At 35.3% G+C, this 21,150-nt stretch overlaps 1 protein-coding gene across 16 annotated transcripts in view; it reads right to left on the bottom strand.

Moving 5' to 3' along the window:
- Window positions 1-21,150, bottom strand: part of PALS2 (protein associated with LIN7 2, MAGUK p55 family member) — a 101,426-nt gene that overhangs the window by 25,499 nt on the left and 54,777 nt on the right. For 10 of the 16 annotated variants that reach the window (XM_070265720.1, XM_070265721.1, XM_070265722.1 and 7 more), the window contains 4 exons: window positions 17,634-17,786; window positions 14,965-15,117; window positions 13,943-14,170; window positions 1,034-1,165 (listed from right to left, as the gene is read on the bottom strand). In XM_070265720.1, the coding sequence (XP_070121821.1) occupies window positions 1,034-1,165; window positions 13,943-14,170; window positions 14,965-15,117; window positions 17,634-17,786 (666 nt within the window). Of the gene's footprint in view, window positions 1-1,033; window positions 1,166-2,630; window positions 2,673-13,942; window positions 14,171-14,964; window positions 15,118-17,633; window positions 17,787-21,150 lie in introns of all 16 variants that reach the window. The other 6 variants (XM_023639385.2, XM_023639386.2, XM_070265713.1 and 3 more) reach the window with 1 other exon arrangement.

Here is a 21,150-nt window from a genome sequence, read left to right as displayed (position 1 = left end):
TGAGAGTTCTAAGAAATTCAGTAGAAACATCTTGAAATCATGGATTCTGTTTAATTTACTTATTTCTTAGTTCTCTCACCACATAGTGCACTTGTACCTAACAATGTCTTAATTTAAGGACACACTAGTAAGATTGTTCTCATCCTCCTAATTCATTACCCTTGGAAGTCTTTGAGAGTTCATGTGAGTGTCTCATATCTCAGTTTAATTTAGAGTTTAGTGCTAGGTCCTGGGTCCTTTGCTCTCACACCTTGTTCTTTAATGAGACTCTCATTTACTCTGTCAGTTTAAGGAATTTTAGACTTTCTAATTTGTCAGTTTCTCCAGTTCTGGATACTGTGGTTGCTAACCGATGTCAACAATTACAAAAACAGACTTATTAGTGCTGTTGGAGATTTCTGAAAGCTGTTATCAGGGGAAAGGAAAAAGAACACCACCACACGGATCTTCCAGAAAATGGAGGGGGGTGGAAAACACAGTGATAACACACACCCGTTTCCATATACACAGATTTCAACCCAAGACAAACACTGATGATAAAGCAAACATTCATTTCTCAGAAACTGAGAAGACATGGGCAAATAGATTTAAGAGCTTAAGAAATTATGTTCTATTTGTCGTGAATGTATACAGAGGGAGAGGAGGCAAGAGAGAGACTACCATAACCATAGTAAAAGATTCCTAGTTAAAACAAACAAAAACATTGCAAAGGGATGATCTCAAGTAGGTTCTTCTTGCCCAATACCATATTTTACCGTAATCGCCCATGTGAAAGAACCAATTGATCTAATCCCTAAACCAATGGGATAGCACCACAGGCTAGTTAATTCTGCATTTATTAACAACTACTCACAAATTCCCTCTCAATTTGGTCTTCTGTCCACAAAATTAGCAGCCATGAAGCAGGAGCTGTTCATGCAGGAAAAACCATTGGAACAAATGCTAATACCTTCTTCCTGAATATTCAGATATTGGCCAGATCTAAGATTGAAAATAAAAAAGCAGTTGAGGAAATATTGAAAAGCATACTAACCTGCCACCAGTTTGGATCTTCTCTGTTTACAATCTGAAGAATTTCTCCTTTTGAAAATTTCAGTCCTGCTTCTTTGCAGGGTATCAGGTTATCATTGTAGGGATTATAATCAAAATGACATTTCACAAATACCTAAAACACACAGCACAATTAAAAACACTACAGATGTATCATTTCTCACTGGATTTTTGAAATCTTTTTGAAACCACTGTAATTTAGTTGTAATTGACAATATATTTAGTACTTCAACTAAGGAACTTGTCTGTCTCAAAAATGAAATTATTGGAACAGTAATAATTTGGTATCAGAAAAGAAATAAACATTACTACTACATTAAAATTTCGTTTCTATTTTAACTTCTAATCTTAAACCAACAAAAAGTTTGACAATCATTTTATCTCACCATTCTTACAATTCCCCCAATCTTTTCACAAGATTTTCCAACCAACACTGCATAATTTTTATGCAAGTAAATGCTACTTTCTAATTAAAATCCTGAAACAATATATGTAGTTGATTTAAGGCATACAGTTCAGATATATTAGGACTGACCTTTTGAAAGGGCCCTGAAACCAAAATTAAATAATAAAAGTTCATGTTGAAGTCAGACCTGAAATATATTTAGTAACCTTAAAAAAAAAATTTAAAAACCCAATTTTCATCACTCGTAATAATATTGTTTTAATCACATAGATTTACACTGGCCAAAACTAGGTGGAAAATACTCTTTTGGAGTCATCTTGTTCTGATTTAAATGATCAGCATTAAATTAATTGTAAGACAAATACTGAAAGCTTGAAACTATTTTCCAATTTAAATTCATTTAACTATACAAATTTCTTTTAAATCTGTGTTATTACTAAAAGTATGTCAGTTACCACTGTTAGTTATGATCTCCAATATCTGGAATATTTTGCTTATTTACTTTAATTTGAATTCTAATTAAGTTAAGCATTTTCAGCATTTGATGCCAAGTTCAGACTGATTACTTTCTTAAAACTTTTTCCACGTATATTTTTAGAAACATTTTATCTTCTAAAGAATTGACTTAGCATTAATCAGCAGGTAAACTTTAACAAGCAGGAAAGCACATGATTAGTCAAAATAACAATGTTAGTTTTTCTATTCATTTATCATACTTCTATAAATATAAACCAAACAAGATATCCAAATAACACAAGTAGACACATTATATTATTAGGGTGGTAAAATGTAATGTAATGGATGCATATTAAAATAATTTAGAGACAACTAAATTTGTAACATATGACAAAATTTTAGTTATTTACAGTTAGAGGATTTTGATAGAAAGCATTCAGAACATTTTCAATAACTTTGGAAAGGCTAAATATTAATGCTTAAAAAAAAATCAGTAAGCCAATAATTCTTTCCTGATAAACAATTTTAGAATTATCTAAAAAGCAAGCATACAAACAATATTAAGATTGCTAAAATGTGACAACTGGCTAACTTGACAACGGCATGCAGCGTTTTTGACAATGGAAAAAACCGAAAATGATTAAGTTTGAGGTAAATTTAGTTGGCTGATAAGATAGAAAAACGGAGTACCAGAGAATGTCCTGAAATGACATCATACCTGACGGGCGTGTGCTGGATGCCTCTCCATACTGATGCAACTCTAAAAATATATTTTTCATTGCATAAATAAAGCCAGACTTTAAACTGATAATAAATTAACAAAATATAAACAAATCTATTGGCCCATTTTATTATTTCACTCATTTGGTAAAGCAACTACTTCCCTAATTAATTGTCCATAGGGTCTAATACCTGAAAAGTGTAAGTGACAGAAGCAAAAAGTTAGAGGTGTTTGAGATGAGGCAGAGAAAAAGGATGGGCATGCAAAGGTGTAAAAATACTTGGATACTCCTTGCTTCTCAAGAAAGCTGCACTGAATGAATAGTAAGAGCAGCCTATCATCTAACCAGGAACGTGTTTATCATTCTTATCTGTGGCACAGAATGTATTTGGACTTTTCAAGTTAGTCCAAATTTCAAATATTCCTTCCCCTACTCCCATCAGATTGTTCTGGAAATGTCATTATTTGTGGAACAAACTACATCTCTCAAAAGTAAAAGATTTCTAGAAGGAACAATTCTTATTTTTTCATTATCAAATTAATTTCGGAACATTACTCTTTTGCTCAAAAATTCAGATTAAACTGGTTTTACCTTGAACTTTGAAAATTTGTCTGAAAACAACCTTTGATTTAAACATCTTGTAATGATCTAAAAATTATTAGAGATTTGACTAAATCTAGTAAAATTATATTAACTGCATATAAAGTGTTTCACTAACAGGCTATGGATGTTAACTGTTCATGTTACTAAGAAATTACTACACACGGCCTACTAAAATATTTCAATCTCGTATTCATATCACTAAAAGAAAGAACTCAATGACCAACACTCTAAAGTAGATGGGAGAGAAAAGGAATACAAATGGCTTTTAAACACAGGAAGAGATGTTCAACCTCATTCAGGTAGAAATACAAATTAAAACTATGTTATAAGGGGCTGGCTCCGTGGCCAAGTGGTTAAGTTCGCACACTCCACTGCGGCAGCCCAGGGTTCGGATCCTGGGCACGGACATGGCACCGCTCGTCAGGCCATGTTGAGGCGGCGTCCCTCATCCCACAACTAGAAGGACCTGCAACTAAGATATACAACTATGTATGGAGGGTTTGGGAAGATAAAGCAGGAAAAAAAAAAAAAGAAGATTGGCAACAGTTGTTAGCTCAGATGCCAATCTTTAAAAAAAAAAAAAAAAGAACTTCTATCTCCTAGGGGTATATATTTAAAAAAAAAAAAAAAAACAAAAAACAAAGTATGTTACAAAAACATTTTCTTCCTGTTGGATTAGCAGAAATCCAAACATTTGACAACATTCTGTAGACAGGACTATGGGACAACGGGCATTTTCCTAACCGGTTGGTGGAAGAATTGGTTCAATCCCTTGGGAGGACAATTTGGCAGAGCCCTCAAAATTATGAATGCAAAAACCCTCTGACCTAGCAATCCACCTCTGGGAACGTACACAACAACAGTGTTACTCAGACATACGCAAAACGACTTCTGCTGAAGACTGTCAACTACTGAATTCTTCCTAGTCACAAAAGATTGTAAGCAACCTAACTGTTTAACCATAGGGAACTGGTTAAACAAATGATAGTAAACCTATAATATAACACCTTCCAGCTGTCAAAAACAAATGGGGGTGGGTGGGAAATGTGTGCCAAGAGGCAGTCTATGTATCAATAAGGAAAGATCCTCAAGATTCATGGTTAAGTGTAAAAACCAAGGAACCAAGGTTCAGAATAGTGTCTATACTATGTAACCTCTTCATAAAAAAGGAGGTAGAAGGGGAATAAGAAGATATAGTTTTTACTTGGATATGAATAAAGAAACTCTGGAGACATGAACTAATAGCATGGTTTCTTATGGGGCAGTGAGGACTACACTGACAGTGGATTAGGAGGGAGATTTCAACTGAATATATATTTTTATTTCTCGAATTTTGAACCATGGGAATGATTCACCTATTCAAAAATTAAATTCTTATAGTAATAAAAGTAAAGATAAAATGATTCCCACTTCTGGCTGAGATGAAGTAACAAGGACCCTCCAACCTGAAACAACTAAAATACTGAACAAAATATATGGAACATTTTTCAAGTCCTCAGACAATGAAAACAGTGATCCCTAAAAAAAAAAAGGAAACAAATAAAATAAGCTATACAATTCCCCCAGCTAACTGTACAGAGAAACCTTCCAGGTCACAACTCAGGAAAGGAGAACCTAGGTAGAGCCTGGTGGTCTCCAAGACGAGGAGATGAACTGGGAGACCAGGGAGGCCAAGGTTCTGTGCACAGAACAGAGTAATCACTGAGGAGAGGGGTGCACAGAGAAACTGCTCAAGAACTGCAAAGGACTCCCTCCAGTCTTCAGTTGAGCACTGATCAACTGAAGACTGCCTGTGTATGAGGACACTACCTAAGGTCAGGTAAAGAGCCAGCATTATAGGGAGCAATATCAGGAGGTCATACAGGGCCAGGGATGGTTACTGTTCTCATCAGGGTGAGTTGAAAAACCTCCTAATTCATGAGGCATTGAGTATTCAGAAGGGTTATGCTGTAGACTTAATCCTGCTCTGGTCCCCCTAACAAAGCTTACATCGCAAGATCTGATAGGATCAAATTGCTCCCAAGTAACTTAAGTATCCTAGAACAAAGCTTAAGTATATTTCTAAGAACACAAAAATATCCAGCACTCAATAAGGTAAAATTCATGATGGCTGGCAGCCAATGAAAAACAACCAGGCACGGGGGGCTGGCCTGGTGGCGTAGTGGTTAAGTTCGTGTACTTCACTCTGGTGGCCTGGGGTCCAGATGCCAGGTGCGGACCTATGCACTGCTCATCAAGCCATGCTGTGGTGGCATCCCATATAAAAAATAGAGGAAGACTGGCACAGATATTAGCTCAGGGTGAATCTTCCTCAGTAAAAAAATAAAAAACATGCCAGGCATGCAAATAAGTAGGAAAATATAACCTAAAATGTGAAGAAAAATCAATTAAGAGTGATCCAGAAATGACAAATATGATTGAATTAGTAGACAAGGACATTAAAACATTAGTTTTAACTTTACACATTGTACTCATATGTTCAAGAAGCTAAAGGAAGGACTGGGCATGTTAGGTAGAAACAAAGCAGATATAAAAAAGAATCAATTCCAATTTCTAGAGATGAAAACCAAAATATATGAGATGAAAAGCACACCAGATGTGATTAACAACAGATTAGACACTGCAGAAGAAAATATTAGTAAACTTGAAGACATAGCAATAGAAATTATCCAACATGAAAAACTGGGAGAAAACAAGACTGAAATAAAAGAGCAGAGTATCAGGGCCGGCCCCGTGGCCGAGTGGTTAAGTTCGCGTGCTCCGCTGCAGGCGGCCCAGTGTTTCGTTGGTTCGAATCCTGGGCACGGACATGGCACTGCTCATCAGACCACGCTGAGGCAGCGTCCCACATGCCACAACTAGAAGGACCCACAACGAAGAATATGCAACTATGTACCGGGCGGCTTTGGGGAGAAAAAGGAAAAATAAAATCTTAAAAAAAAAAAAAAAGAGCAGAGTATCAATGAGCTATGGGACAACTTCAAGGAGCCTAATATACATGTAACTGGTGTCACAAAGGACAGGAGAAACAGGAATAGAAAAAATATTTCAAGAAATAACAGTAAAAAATTCTCCAAATATGAAGAAAGAGATGGTCTTTCAACAAATGGACTTGGGAAAACAGGATATCCACATGCAACACCCTCTCCTTTGGCCCATATCTTACATGTTATATAAAAACTCATAAATGGATCACAGAGCAAAAAGAAAAAAACGGACAAACTGGACTTCATCAAAATTAAGAACTTCTGTTTTTTGTATTACAGTAAGAGAATGAAAAGACAAGCCTTTTCACTGGGAGAACATCTTTGTAAATCCTAATTCTGACAAAGCACTTATATCCTAAAGACATAAAGAACTGTCAAAACTAAATAATGAAAAAACAAACAACTCAATAAAAAATGGTAAAATTTGGGCTGGTCCAGTGTGTCAATGGTTAAGTTCATGTGTTCTGCTTTGGCAGCCCAGGGTTCACAGGTTCGGATCTTGGGCACAAACCTACACACTGCTCATGAAGTCATGCTGTGGCAGCATCTCATATACAAAGTAGATAAAGACTGGCACAGATGTTAGCTCAAGGACGATCTTCCTCAATCAAAAAGAGGAAGATTGGAAGATTGGCAACAAATGTTAGATCAGGGCCAATCCTCCTCAGACACAGACACACACACAAAAAGGATAAGATTTGAAGACATCACCAAAGTAGACATAAGCATGGCAAAGAAGCACATGAAAAGATGCTGAATGTTAGCAGTCATTAGGGAAACGAAAATTAAAATCATGATCAGATACCACTACACATCTATGAGAATGGCTAAAATTATAAAGACCGACCATGCCAAATGTTGGTGAAGATGTGAAGTAATCGAAACTCTTAGATAATGCTGCTGGGAAAGTAAATTGATATAACCACTTCTGAAAACAGTTTAGCCGTTTCTTTAAAAGTTCAACATATACCTACCATATGACCCAATCCTTCAATTCCTAGGTATTACCCAAGTGACTTATATGTAAAAGGCCACAGCATCTTTAGTTATAATAAATATTTATATTATATTATTAATAAAAATAATATCTTACAATATATTATTTATAATGGCCCAAAACTGGAAACAAAAATGTTTATCAGTTAATAGATAAACAAACTGTGGTACAGCCATGCAATGGAATACTACTCGTCAATAAAAAGGAATCACCTACTGATACATATAAAAACATGGACGAATCCCAAAATAATTATACTGAATGAAAGAAGCCAGATTAAAAAAACACAAAACAAAATCAAAGAAAAGATTCATGCTGTATGATTCTGTTTATATAAAAACATGGAAAATGTCGACTAATCTATAGTAACAGAAAGCAGTACAGTCATGTGCCGCATTTAATTATGTTTTTGTCAACAATGGGCCACATATATGACAGTGGTCTCACAGATTAGTACCATGTAGCCTGGCTGCGCAGTAGGCTACATCATCCAGGTTTGTGTAAGCACACTCTATGATGGTCACATAACGATGAAATCGCCTAAAGCCACATTTCTCAGAATGTACCCCCGTCGTTAAGTGCACATGATTGTACTTGCTTGGGATAGCAGTGGGGGGGAGGGGGAAAGGCAGCAGGAGGGAAGGATTACAAACAGACACCAGGAAACTTTGGGAGTGATAGATATGTTCACTGTCTCAATTGTGTTGATGGTTTCACAGGTGCCTATATATGTCCACACTTACCAAATTGTACACTTTAAATATATGCTACTTATATAAACTTAACTTCAAAGATATTTTTAAAAAGATAAGAATAGTAAAAGTACTGAGAAAATAAAATATTGCAAAAGAATATGCTGTGCCTATGCAAATGACAGTAGTTAGTAGGAGAAAAAACCCAAATGGATGAAATGGCTAGAGAAACAGCTCAACCATGACCCTGGTGTTAAATCAGAAGGTGGCTGGTAATTTGTTTGGGAATGTGTTGGCTGAACTTGGTACAAGGGTTGCTCACATACCCTCAGTCTCAAACCACAGTTTCCCAGGTCCCTCTGAGTTTGCACATCAGAGTGAGTGACAAGGCAGTGAACACAGCAATCATAGTTCCTAAGAAGTTCTCTATGACAATAACAGAGATAGTCAAGGAAGGATGCTATTTTTCTAAAGATTTTCAAAGTGTATGAACTCGGCCTACTCAGTTAAATGCAGACACACACGCACACACATTTTGAGGTCAGCAAGGGGACTAGAATATATATTTGGTTAAGACAGCTTTGAGGGGCAAATCACACTCTTATTTGGTAAATATCCATCTGTGGGCCACAATTTTAAGCTTCTGTTAGTCAAAAAAAATTTACTACAAATAATCTATTAACATAGGTTGCTCAGAATTATACTACTGATAATTCTTAATTTACATCATACTTGAATCATTGGTCTGTGCAAGGCCTGCTTTTGTTTATTCTGTTAGTCTTAATAATATAATAAACAGCCATGAGCTTGCCACCCAAAACAGAGGCTAGAAACCCACCTGGTCCTCTTGCCCACATTTCATTCCATCCACCACTCTGGCTTCCCCAGTCAAGGTGACCCTCACCCTGAATCTCGGGTTCACAAACACCTTGCTTTCCTTTTTGTATAGTTTTATTGCCATCTATATGTATTCTTTAAAAGTATGCATTTAGTTATTTTAAACTTAAAAAAAATAGTATCATGCTATATGCATGTAGTCTTTTGGGATTTACATGCTTGTTAATATGCTTCCAGCCATACAAATATAGGAATGACTCTAGGAAATTACTGTCTTGGATGTGTGAACATTCAACCCTGATAATGCTAAACTTCTTTCCTCCCAAAGTGGTTACATCCATTTACACTGCCACCAGCAATGTACAAGAGGTACTATAGATTTGTATCTATAATTTTTGCCAAATGAACGTTAAAAAATGGTATCCCACACTGTGATTTTTAATATCTCTTCCTATGTTTACTGTGTCTCCTTTTACTTAATTTGTGTATGCAGAGTGAAACAGGAACACAATTTCATATATTATCCCAAAGAGTAACCAATTTCATTCACAGAACAGTATCTTTTTCTCACTGAAAGACATATTATCTCTGTCATATAGCAAAGTAATATATGTGTGTAGGTCTCTTTCTGAACTCTTTATTCCATTGATCATTCTGTCTATTCCTATGCTAATATCAATACCACAGAATCTTAATTCCTACACATTAATAATAATCTGCTATTCCTGCTTTTCTGCCTTAAAAGTTTCTTGGCTATTCATCTTATCAAATACCATGAAAAACCCTACTGGAATTTTTATTGAAATTTCATTGAATCTACAAATCAATCTGGAAAACTGACATGTTCACAATATTATCTTCCTGTCCATGAACACAATATATCTATTTAGATCTTCATAATATTACTTTGTGTTTGTAGAGGTCTTGAATATTTATGACGTTCTCTGACTATTGTAAATGATGTCTGTCTTAGTTACATTTCTAGATGTTTGCTGATGACATATGGAAATGCAACTGACTTTTGTATACAGTCAGCATTCCATATCCATGGGTTCCAGCATCCACGGATTCAACCAGCCACAGAAGGAAAAGCCTACGATGACTGCATCAGTACCCAACATGTACAGACTTTTGTTTCTTGTCATTATTCCCTAAATAATGTAGCATAATAACTATACTATAGTTAGTATAGAACAGTAAATAATAGTATAAAACAGTAAATAAACAATACAGTATAATGCTATTCATTGTATTAATTACTGTAAGTAATCAAGAGATGATTTAAAGTATACAGGAGAATGTGTGTAAGTTATACGCAAATATTACACCATTTTATACAAGGGACTTGAGCATCTGTGGATTTTGTACCCGCAGGGAGTGGGAAAGTGACCTGGAACCAATCCCCTGAAGATATGGAGGGATGAATTATTAATCTTATTTTCAAGTACCTTGCTCAATGCTGTTATTTTTAATAATTTACAGTTTTAGGAGGGATTTCTATGCAAAAAATCATTTATTCGAAAACAAGCTTTATTTTCTCCTTTCTAAACCTTTTACTTCTATAGTTTATTTTTGTCTTCTTGTGCCTATGGGGCTTTCAATAAAATATTGAATAAAAGTGGTGCTAGTGAACATTCTTCTCTAGTTCTTCGTATTTTTTTTTTAACTAGGCAAAGATTTTATTACTCCTTGTTTTAAGCTTTATGTTCTGGCTTCTTTGGCTTAATTAACTGCAAACAAATAATTGTGTATAAACGAGAATTTAAAAAGCAGCAGTGTCCAAGAGATTCAGAACTTAAAATATTACAGGTTTCTGTATTTCATTACATCCTAAAGAAAATTTTTTAAAGCAGTCAAAATTCTTTAACTTTCATTATTTGTTTTACAGGCTGAATCAATTCCATTTGCTTCACTGTTGGAAGACATCAAAATTCTGAACAAGATCGCCCTGCTGCCCAAGAGCAAGTGGTGCTTTTCCACTTAGCTTCCGCCAGGGTCCCTAAGCTTGCTGACATCACGCTGGTCCATGATGCTGGGTGGCATTTCTCTCAGCTGCTTTGTTCAGCATGGCTGGTGACAGTGAAAGTGTTTGCTGCCAGAGATGTCTGAGCGTTAGAACTGTTAAAGTGGACCACCATTCCCTGGTGCACAAACATACCTACCTTTGTAACATCAGAGATACTGTTTATTCCTAGTTTCTTTACAGGGAACTAACGATGTTTTGCCATCTGTTATAACAGGTATTTGTTACATCAGCTGTTACTCAATATATCATCTTGGAGCAGTCCCTTTTTACCAACGCACAATTATGCCTGCAGTTTGGCAAGTTTCTCTCGGTTTATGACGGGTTCTTTCCTCTGGGTGCAGTGGGAATTGGGCTTCACGGGGGCCTGGGGTTGGCACTCAAATGGTCTCGGGCAGACCAGCTCAGAGTCCAGTTCCCGATTTTAAAGAGAGTGATTCTAACAGTTAAGTATTCAAAATAATGTTTGTTCTAGTTTTTTTTTTTTTTTTTTTTTTTACTAAGATTAAGGTTTTTTCCTGTTCCTAATTTACTAATCTTTTAAAAAAAATCATGAATAGGTATTGAATTTTATCAAATTCTCTATTGAGGTTTTTCTCTTTTAATCTGTTAATGTGTTTGGTTACATACATGGATTTTCTAATATGAAACCATCTTAGCATACTTGGGATAAACCCAACTTGGACTTGTAGTATTATCTTTTTTTAATACATCATTAAATTTCATTTGCTAATATTTTGTTGAGAATTGTTACATGTATATCTTTGAGTAAAATGGAACTGTAATTTCTTTTATTTTTGGTACATCAGTTTGGCCTTAATAAACAAATGGAATTACGAACAGCCTTTGGGAACCCAACCTATGTATAAGTTGAAGAATTTCAGAATTAGCTACAAATTCCAACTCACCCTGATCTTCAAATTTAAAAATATAGATCCTCAGTCTCATGAAAGATTTTCAATTTTTAGTAAGCACCCCAAATGATACTGATAAAGATGATCTACTGACCATGCTTTGAAAACCACTGCCCTGGTAGGGAGAGCTCCTGGCTTCCCTCTGCTCTCATGGCAATCCGGAGGAGGAGTCGAGACAGGCCCAGGAGGACTGCCTGGTGGAGCTCCCGGTGAACGAGCTGAGGAGTTCAAGAGGCTAAATGCCCTTGCTTCCCTTTAGTGTCTCTTAGCAAGATGACCACAGATTGCTCAGGACAGTCCTTGTTTAGGCCTTTTATTCCAGCATAATTAGTAATTGTCCCCCCTTTTACCTTAAAAAATGCCCCAGTTTGGGTACATGCTTTAGCTCTCCTGTTGGAAGCTTTCATGTTATAGTCCATTTTCTTTTTATAATCGGATGGGTCTGAGACTGCCTTAGGCTTGGATGACCTCTCCTTTCCCATTTCAATCCCCTCTCCCAGTTCTAAAGGCTAAATAAAAACCCGAGTTTGAGAAAGTATGAAATGGAGAAAAATTTATGTCTAGGACAGGTCTAAATATCCTTGCATTTCATGTCTTTCAGACCAGTTCACCAGGTCAGAATCTACAAAGGAATTTGGGCCAAAGCCCCAGCTATTAATATTACAAAAATTTATTTTTCCTGTAAAAGTCCATTATAGTCATGGTGAGTTGATAATTCTGGAGTTTGGACCACAGGAAGAAAAGTCTTCCTAACTATCACAACTAACATAGAATTTTAATAAACAAATCTCAGGTTTTACTTTTCCAGTCTACTCAGGTCCAAATGGAAATGCGTCAGTGGAGGAATAAAGGTATTCTGAGAGGTAGGAGTGACATGAAACATCTAATTTCTAATACCATTTCCTTCATGATTCTTTTCCTTGAAGACAAGGTCTCTATCTTCATTTCAACCAAAGTTCATTATAATCCTAAGTATTTTGAGAAGTTCAATTTACATACTAAAATTCATGACTAAATATTCTATCCTAACTGCCAAAGAACAATATAAAACAGGTATTCAACACATATTATTTCAAAGAATTGTATGGCAATACAAAGACTAGGCTTTTAAATTCTCATATTAACAATATGAAAATAAGATACACCAGCAGTTGTCTTATGTAAAAATCTTACTATTTCATTCACACATGAAACAATAAATTTCTGGAATAAACCTGAATGATTAAAGCCATCTAAAACATTGATAGATATTGTAGAAGCAACGTTATCTAAGCTTGAAAACCCTCTCCTCAGTTCTAACACTCCTGTCATAACTGTCAATTCTTTATTTGTATTACTTTACTACTTTTTCTTTCTTGGCAATTCTACCACTCTCCGCCACCTCATCAGCACCATCACAACAGCAGCAGCTACTTGTTGAGTGCTCAGTACGAGCCAGGTGCTGCTATGACAGTTTTACATGAATTAACTCATTTCATCCTCATAACAATCCTTTGAGAAAAGAAATATTATCCTTAATCATACAGATGAGAAAAGGAAGCACGGAGAAGATAAGCTAGTCACTGACAGCATAGGTATCTGAACCCAAGCAACAACATAACCTTTCATTAGAATTGTCTTTCACAAAACACCCCACATCTTCAAAAATGTGCTTCCTGGTTACACAATTTCATCTCACTTTTTTTCCGAAATTCACTCAACATAATGAGACCAGATAATCACCATCATTAAAACATTCTCCTATTCAATAATCCATTTTACCTAAAAATTAGTTACAAAATACAGATCAAATGTGTCCAAACCAGGTGTTCAAGATTCTTTTCAATCTGGACCCATCCTCCCTTTCTGGGCTCATTCTCCAGTTAGCCCATCACAGGAACACCAAGCTGGAGGTGACTGGGACTGCATCCTAATTCTCTCACAGGGCCTGGAACACGATAGGAGTCAAAAATGTTTGCTAGACTAATGACTAAAAGGCTTTATGGCATTTCAGATACTTAGTGGTAGCGTAGTGAAATGCCAGGGTTCACAGGGTTCACAGAGAGATTTCCTTCCTAATTTCTTTATAACAGTAAGATAGTGTTGTTTAAAAATTCAAAAATTCACCAATGACAAAATAAGGCTATTCAGCATGATTAAACAAGACAGTTTTTTCTCTTTTGTTTAGCTAAAGAGTAGCAACTGGTGGTTACAGCCAACAGTGTGGTTAAAGAAATAAAAGTATTTTTAATATTGCCAAGAATTTTATTACTAACCTGTTGAGGAGTAATGGTATCTCTATAGCTTGGTAAAATTTTTAGAGTGACGCTGCCACTAATATTTTTCAGTAATTCTTGTAATTCCTTTGGATTGTTTCCAACCTCATGGCCATTGACTTCTTTAATGATATCTCCCACATGAAGCAGACCTTGTCGATCTATCATTCCTCCATGAAGGATTCGGGCGATTACCAGATCATTATTTTCAACCCTAAATGTTACACCCTAAAGAAAATAGGGAAGAGAATTATCATTGATTTTAGATTATTAGGAAGAAATCTTAAATACTCATGAATACGTACATATAAGAAAATAATTCTAAGGGTAGTTGAGTGAATCGTTCCTACTTTTCCCATGTTCTCTCCTGTCTCAATATTCCAATCTCCTTAAACCACCTGCAACTGTGATGACATATATCAACCCTTAAAAAAGGAATCTCCATGTTAAGGTTAACCTTAAAAATGAAACAAACATTAGGCTGCATTCCACAGGATAAAAGGAAGCTCACAGCAGTAAGAAAAGCTATTTGTGCATTCTGACGGTCTTGTTCCCAGCTTTTCTTTTTTTCCACTTTACTGTTCTATAGTCAGGACCTAGAAATAATAATTTTAGCAGGAAATTGTAAACTCCACTACTTATAGAGTCCCACCATGTCTTCAATTTTTAATAACAAATTTCTTTTGTGTTTTGATACTGTCATTAGCAAGCAACCTAAGTTCATTTCTTCAAAGGGTATGAGAAAGAAATGAAGTAGTTATCTTTGAAATTTTTGCCACCCATTGGCAAACTTCTTCTGGCCTTTATTTCAGTTTAACTTTTTTTACTTTGGTTTAATTTTGTATGCTAAATCAAGCTGAGAAAGCATCAGCTGTGTAATTTATACACAGGCCAGAAAGGACTGATAAAACAAATATGGATAAAGATTTCCTAATGATACAAATTATGGAGGAGAAAAAAAGAGAGTAGTAACTGAGCTATAAGTATTTCAAATTTCAGAAAGTGCTCATTCATTTACTCACCAATGGTTCCCCAGCTCTTTTGTGAATACCAAGAATACGAATAGCATCAACTGGTAATAACTGATTATTGATAGAAGAATTATTCATTTCTGGGCTTGATGGAGGTGAATCGTAACACTTTGATGCCACAATATCATGGGCCTCCAAAAGTGACTATAAGGATGCAAATAGCCTTTGGTTATTAATTACTGATGGAATAAATTATAACTTAGTTATTCAAAATAACTTAGTTCATTATCCCAGTGGAGTACCAAAAATTTCCAAGGCACACATTATTAAACTCCCAAGTATGAGATAAATCAAACGCATATAGAACCTTTCAAAGAAATATAAACATATATACTTTTACTCGTCAAACAATACCATATTCCTTGTTTTATAAAATTTGAAGAGACTGATAGAGTTTTGTGATTTTTTTTAAGTGACATGTTCAATGGAAATTGCACCTAGATTTCCAAGTGTGGTGCAATAGAGGCACTGGATTTCATTGCCACCATTGTCATCACCAGTTGAATACTTATCATCATTCCCTAGTTATTAATTATTATACAAACTCATCATCATTGAATACTTATCATCATTCCCTAGTTATTAATTATTATACAAACTCAAATGGCAGGGACCCTAATTTTTACCCTACAGCTGTTATGTTAGCAATGTGTATTTTTCACATGTACAAAACATCTGTTAAAAAGATGTCCAATAGGGGATGGCCCAGTGGCATGGTGGTTAAGTTTGTGTGCTCTGCTTTGGCAGTCCGGGGTTTGCTGGTTCAGATCCTGGGCATGGACCTAGCACCACTTGTCAAGCCATGCTGAGGCAGCATCCCACATAGAAGAACTAGAAGGATGTACAACTAGGATATACAACTATGTACTGGGGCTTTGGAGAGAAAAAAAAAAGAGGAAGATTGGGAACAGATGTTAACGCAGGGCTAATCTTCCTCACCAAAAAAGAAAAGAAAAGATGTCCAATGGATAAATATCAACATCTTAAATCAGTGATAGGAAATTTTACATTATCAATAAAGTTTTCGTCTATAAAAGATAATTTTTTTGGGGGGGGGGGGCAGACAATGAACCAGTAATGGTCCTGAGTATAATATACTTTTACCTTCTACATTTACTATATATGTGCTATCATCATGGATGACCTTGATCTAGCTTTCTAGGAATTTCTTACAATTCTTTTTGTATATTTATTTTTATTTTTCATTTATCCTGTAATTGTGTATAGTCAACGTAAAGCCGAGTTAAAAGAAAATGTCTTTTGAGTGGATGGAATACAAGTTCACAGACAATAAATCATTGGGTCAGCCCTGGGGGCCTAGTGGTTAAGTTTGGTGGTCTCTGCTTTGGTGGCCTGGGTTTGGTTCCCAGGTACAGACTTACACCACTTGTCTGTCAGTGGCCATGCTGTGGTGGTGGCTCACATACAAAAAGAGGAAGAGTGGCAGTGTATGTTAGCTCAGGGTGAATCTTCCTCAGAAAAAACAAAAACAATAAACCAAAATAGAAAGAGGGGAGAAAATGTCAACAGGTTCAGCGTAGAAACAACCAGCATATGGGCTTAATTGCTAATTTCTGGTCAATTTCTGAAAATACATGTAAGAGACTGAAGAAAACTTCCAAAAAGAAAAAAAAAATCACAAATTCATATGTAAAGATTATTCCTATAAATGCTAGAAGTTACTCAAATCTCTAACCTGGGCTGCTCAGTTTTCATCCTATACAGTACTCTCCCTTTAGGCAGATTTATCCACTCCTGTGACTCGAACCACTACTTAAACATTGATAATTCCCAATTTTATATCTGTGGTTAAGAACTCTCATGAGCTTCAGATTCACAGACTAAAAATCTGCCCACAACTGGTCAAAATCATGAAAATTTGAAAACCAAAAAGAGTTTAAGGATTGTAACACACTTGAATTAATGAAAAATTCCTAAGTCCACAATGCTATTTAACAAACAGAAGGACTGAAAAAACTCATTTATTACCATTTGAGTTTGCTATTTTAAACAATTCTTTACTTTGAAAATTGGTAAAAAAAAAAAAAAAAAAAATTACCCCAATACCATACTGTCTTAACTACAGGTCTATAAGCAATCTCCTCCAACGCCTCTGTCTTCCCTGAAACTGATTCTTCCTTGTTAAACTGATTAACTCTTCACTGATACAGACCAATGCTTAAATTGCACTTACTTTATGTACCTATGGAAAGTACGTCATGTAATAGTTTCTACCCTCACAGAGCTCTCCTTTGTTCCGAGGTCATCGACTGCACCCTAGTCTCAGAAGCAGTACTGAAAATGTGGAAGACTGGTCACAGGAGGGCAGGGAAAGGGTGGCAGTGAGGAAGAAAACTCCACTAACACAGGGAGAAACCATCACTGGCATGTGGTCTGATGGTGAATGAGGGTTGTTTTTTTTTAACTACTCATCGGAAAATCCATTCTGCTGCATATCTGTGGCAGACACTATATTAGTCATGTGTGTCTGTCTGACTATTCTCAGTATATCAGGATACTAAAATACCTAAGTTAGAATTTTCATTTACAAAATGTGGTCTTAAATAATTTTTAAAAAACATCACTTTAAACTGGAGTTTTACTAAAGAATACTTTGGGAATACAGGGGACTTGAGAGAAGAGTGATGGGGAAAGTTTACCTGGAAGTGGGGCTCTTTGAGTATACCAACCAGTTCTGCCACATTTTCATCCACATTTATTAGAGGAGTGATATCTTCAAGAATTTCATTGACTAATTCCAAGTTATTGTCACTGACAGCTTCTAGTTTTGAATCTTCCAGCCTCTCATGAGCCTGAAAAGACAACAGTATAAAAGACTAAAGTAATAACACAGTGTTGAGCTCTAGGCCTTGGTTTTCTTCCTGATTTCTTTCTTTTTCATAAAGGAAGTTTTAAAAGATAGTACTTGAGGGTTTGATTTGTTGAAACCAAATTGAATATTTCAATCAGAGGCAACATATGGATTTTACAGTAAATGTTTTCATGCAGTATAATAAATCTTGGCCCCTATTCCTATCCTAAAAGTCATGGAAAACTCATTTTTATAATTAAACCATGAAAAAACTGAAAAGGCCAGATGACAATTTCAAAAATGTATTATATTTCCTACCCCACAGAATTTCCTAATGAGTTGCAGTGTAGGCTCAAGCTCTGGATGATTCTGTTTATGCTTTATTCAAATAAATGATTAAGAATAAAAATAAAGAACATAATCATTATGTGGATTACCATTCAAAAAATAATAAAAATAATTTTGGGAACCCCAGAATCCTAAAGCTACCATTTCCCAATTTTGAAAATAAGCAAAAGAAAGTCAATTCAGGGAAAGTGGCTCCTGAACTGGACCTCGAAGGACTGCATGATTTCATTAGGAGAATGATCCCCTCACGTCTCTACACCTTAAGCTGTTTTGTTTTTTTTAATCTCACGATCTTTTCCATGGAAAGTGGACCATGAATCATACTGTCACAGGAAATAAGTAGTTCTAATTATCCTTTCTAAATTCAAACTGAGAATGAACACTAAGCAGGCTCCACCTTTTAAGTGTTCTTTCTTTTTCTGACAAATGGTTGCTGTCTTGGTTTGAAGACAGACAAAGCATAATTATTAAGGTTAAATTTATAAATGAAACCACATAAGATGAGAAATCTTACACTTAATATTTTAAGATTCATTTCTGTAAGTGCTGAAGAAAAATCCAAATTCCAAGTGGCAACAGTATCAATTAAACTTTACCTAATACCAATAGCGCTTTAGATGCTATTTCTACCATATAGAGCAGATCCTTCAGAATCCAAATACATATTCTAATTTTAAAAATGAAATCTTTTCATTTAAATGTATTTTTTCTAGGTGATTCACAGAGTGAAATAAGTTTTTAAGTGGAAGAGGCGGCTACATATTAAGCAACATTTTTAAGAAACAGCTCAGAAGAATTTTTAAGTCACATGAAATAAACTGATAAAGAAGAAATTATAACTGTTATTAAGCAAAGAAAAATGTCAAAGACCAAATGTAATTTAAACAGAGAAAGAGTTTTTATTAGATTTAGATATGAAGAAAATTAAGAAGACAAGAAAATGCCACAAAGAATGAGAACAGGTAAATTTGTAATTTTCTGAAAGCATAAAACACATCTGATAAGGTTAGGATGATGATGACACTCAACATATATCATGGAGTGATTATTACCATTGGGAGAAAACTAAAATAATGTACATAATTAGTTAACTCTCACAAAACAAGCCAGAATTGCTAACTGTTTTAATATAAATTTGATGTTAACAAAGCTAGCATAATTAGCCTAGCAAAACTCTAATACTCATATAGTAGTATAAGAAAGATTAAGAAGAAAAAGGAAGGAAAGAATCTTAACATTTATTGAGAGCTTTTTTTGGTGCCAAGAACTATATTCTCAGTGCAGTTTGAGTGTGTGTGGGTGTATATTCAGCAAAGGTAGGTATGTTATTATCATCCTCACCTTACAGACACACTGATGCAAAATGAGATAAAGTGATTTGCTTGTGTTCACATGACTAGTAAGTGGCAAAGTCAGGTAGTCTAATATCAAGGCCTGAGCTCTTACCTACTAAAGCTTATTGAACTTTATCACTATAAGTTATTTGATCTAATGTATGATGCATTATTCTCACTCATTCAAATGTGTGAGATATGCTCTCATTGACTACTAGTTGAGTTGTTGCTTCTAAGCATTGCTTTTCCAGTCCAGACATGTTAAGTTAATTCTGTTTCACCATTATCTATCCCCGCAGTTATTTTATGCTCCCATGGTTCAGAATACCACCCACTCCTATGACCTTCACTCCTTTGCTCTAATTAAGAGCTATAAAGACCACCTGTTTCTCCAGGGTACAGGTAATGACTGGCTTACAATTTTCAGGTACTATGCCATTATATTTTCTGTAATATCCTATGTTACATGATCTGCATATAGTAACAATACTTTAGACACTAGTAGATTTTGGTTCAATTCAAGACTTTGGGACAAGGAACAGAAATGATCACTGACTTGAAAACTCTAATATAGCTCCCTTCCTTTCTATGTTCATCCACCTTATTGCTCCCAAATTGGGTGAGGTCAGTTGGGAATATGGAAAGACTAACAGCAAAAGAGAAAGGGGAAGTCAAATAGGATAAAAATATGTTATAAAAACAAAGAAACATACATGAAAGTTTTTTCACATCAACCACACAGACTGGTTCTATTGTAGGAAAAAATCTCACTACGCAATACAGAAACTCTCAGAGGAAGTTTTTTAGTGAAACTGCAGCTGTAATTATATTACTATGGAAAACCAATTTCTGAAATAGAGTGGGGTTCAAATCAAGATCAATTTTGCTTTCCCCAAGGAAGCAAATGGAGATCCATATTTGTTAGTATGTAGCTTTTTAAGCTCTAAGATATTGTGAAAGAAGCTGGGACCTCTATTCACTTAAAAGTTAGAATTTATTTAGTAGCTTTAAGAGGCAAGTACCAACTTGAATTTAACTAATCAAACCAAAAAAAGCCAAAGGAAACACTGAAAACTGACCAGAGGGACAGATGAATCATATACTATTTGAATAAATTGGTCTTGTTTCCTTTAAGAAAAAGCATTATTAGAAAGTTCACATAACTCAATAAAAATATACTTCACCCTCCACATGTGGCTGGAGAAACATGCCATGCCTAGCCGTGGAGAACATCTGGAGCTGACACAAATATGGCCTAGCCTTCCTGTCTGTCCAGTTCTGAGAATCCCATTCACCACTGCACCTCAGAAAAATGAACTGCAGAGAAGAAAAAGTTCTTCAGAACTTCTGGGTATTTTACCCAAGCACAGTCCAACCATGCTTGCAAACAACAAAAACATTTAAACAAAAGTTGTGGGCTATATCTAAAGTGACAAATACTATTATCTAGTAATGACAATAGTATTATTATTATTATATGTAGTAACCTTGCCTTTCTCTCTTAAAAGAATCAAAATATGATAAATTTTCTATCTTAGAACACGGCTAAGCATGTAGTAATTGCTCATTAACTAATCCTTGAGAAAGCTAAGTAAATGGGAAATACTTTGCACTGTGGTCAAGAATCATCTTCTTCTTTTATTCTGGAGACTTTAGAACAAGAAAGATCAAGAGAAGTACACA

The sequence above is a fragment of the Equus caballus genome, chromosome 4 (assembly GCF_041296265.1).
Source record: "Equus caballus isolate H_3958 breed thoroughbred chromosome 4, TB-T2T, whole genome shotgun sequence".
NCBI classification, from domain to species: domain Eukaryota; kingdom Metazoa; phylum Chordata; class Mammalia; order Perissodactyla; family Equidae; genus Equus; species Equus caballus.
The sequence above is the reverse complement of the archived record's forward strand: the minus strand, read 5'-3'. Positions and strand labels throughout refer to the sequence as shown.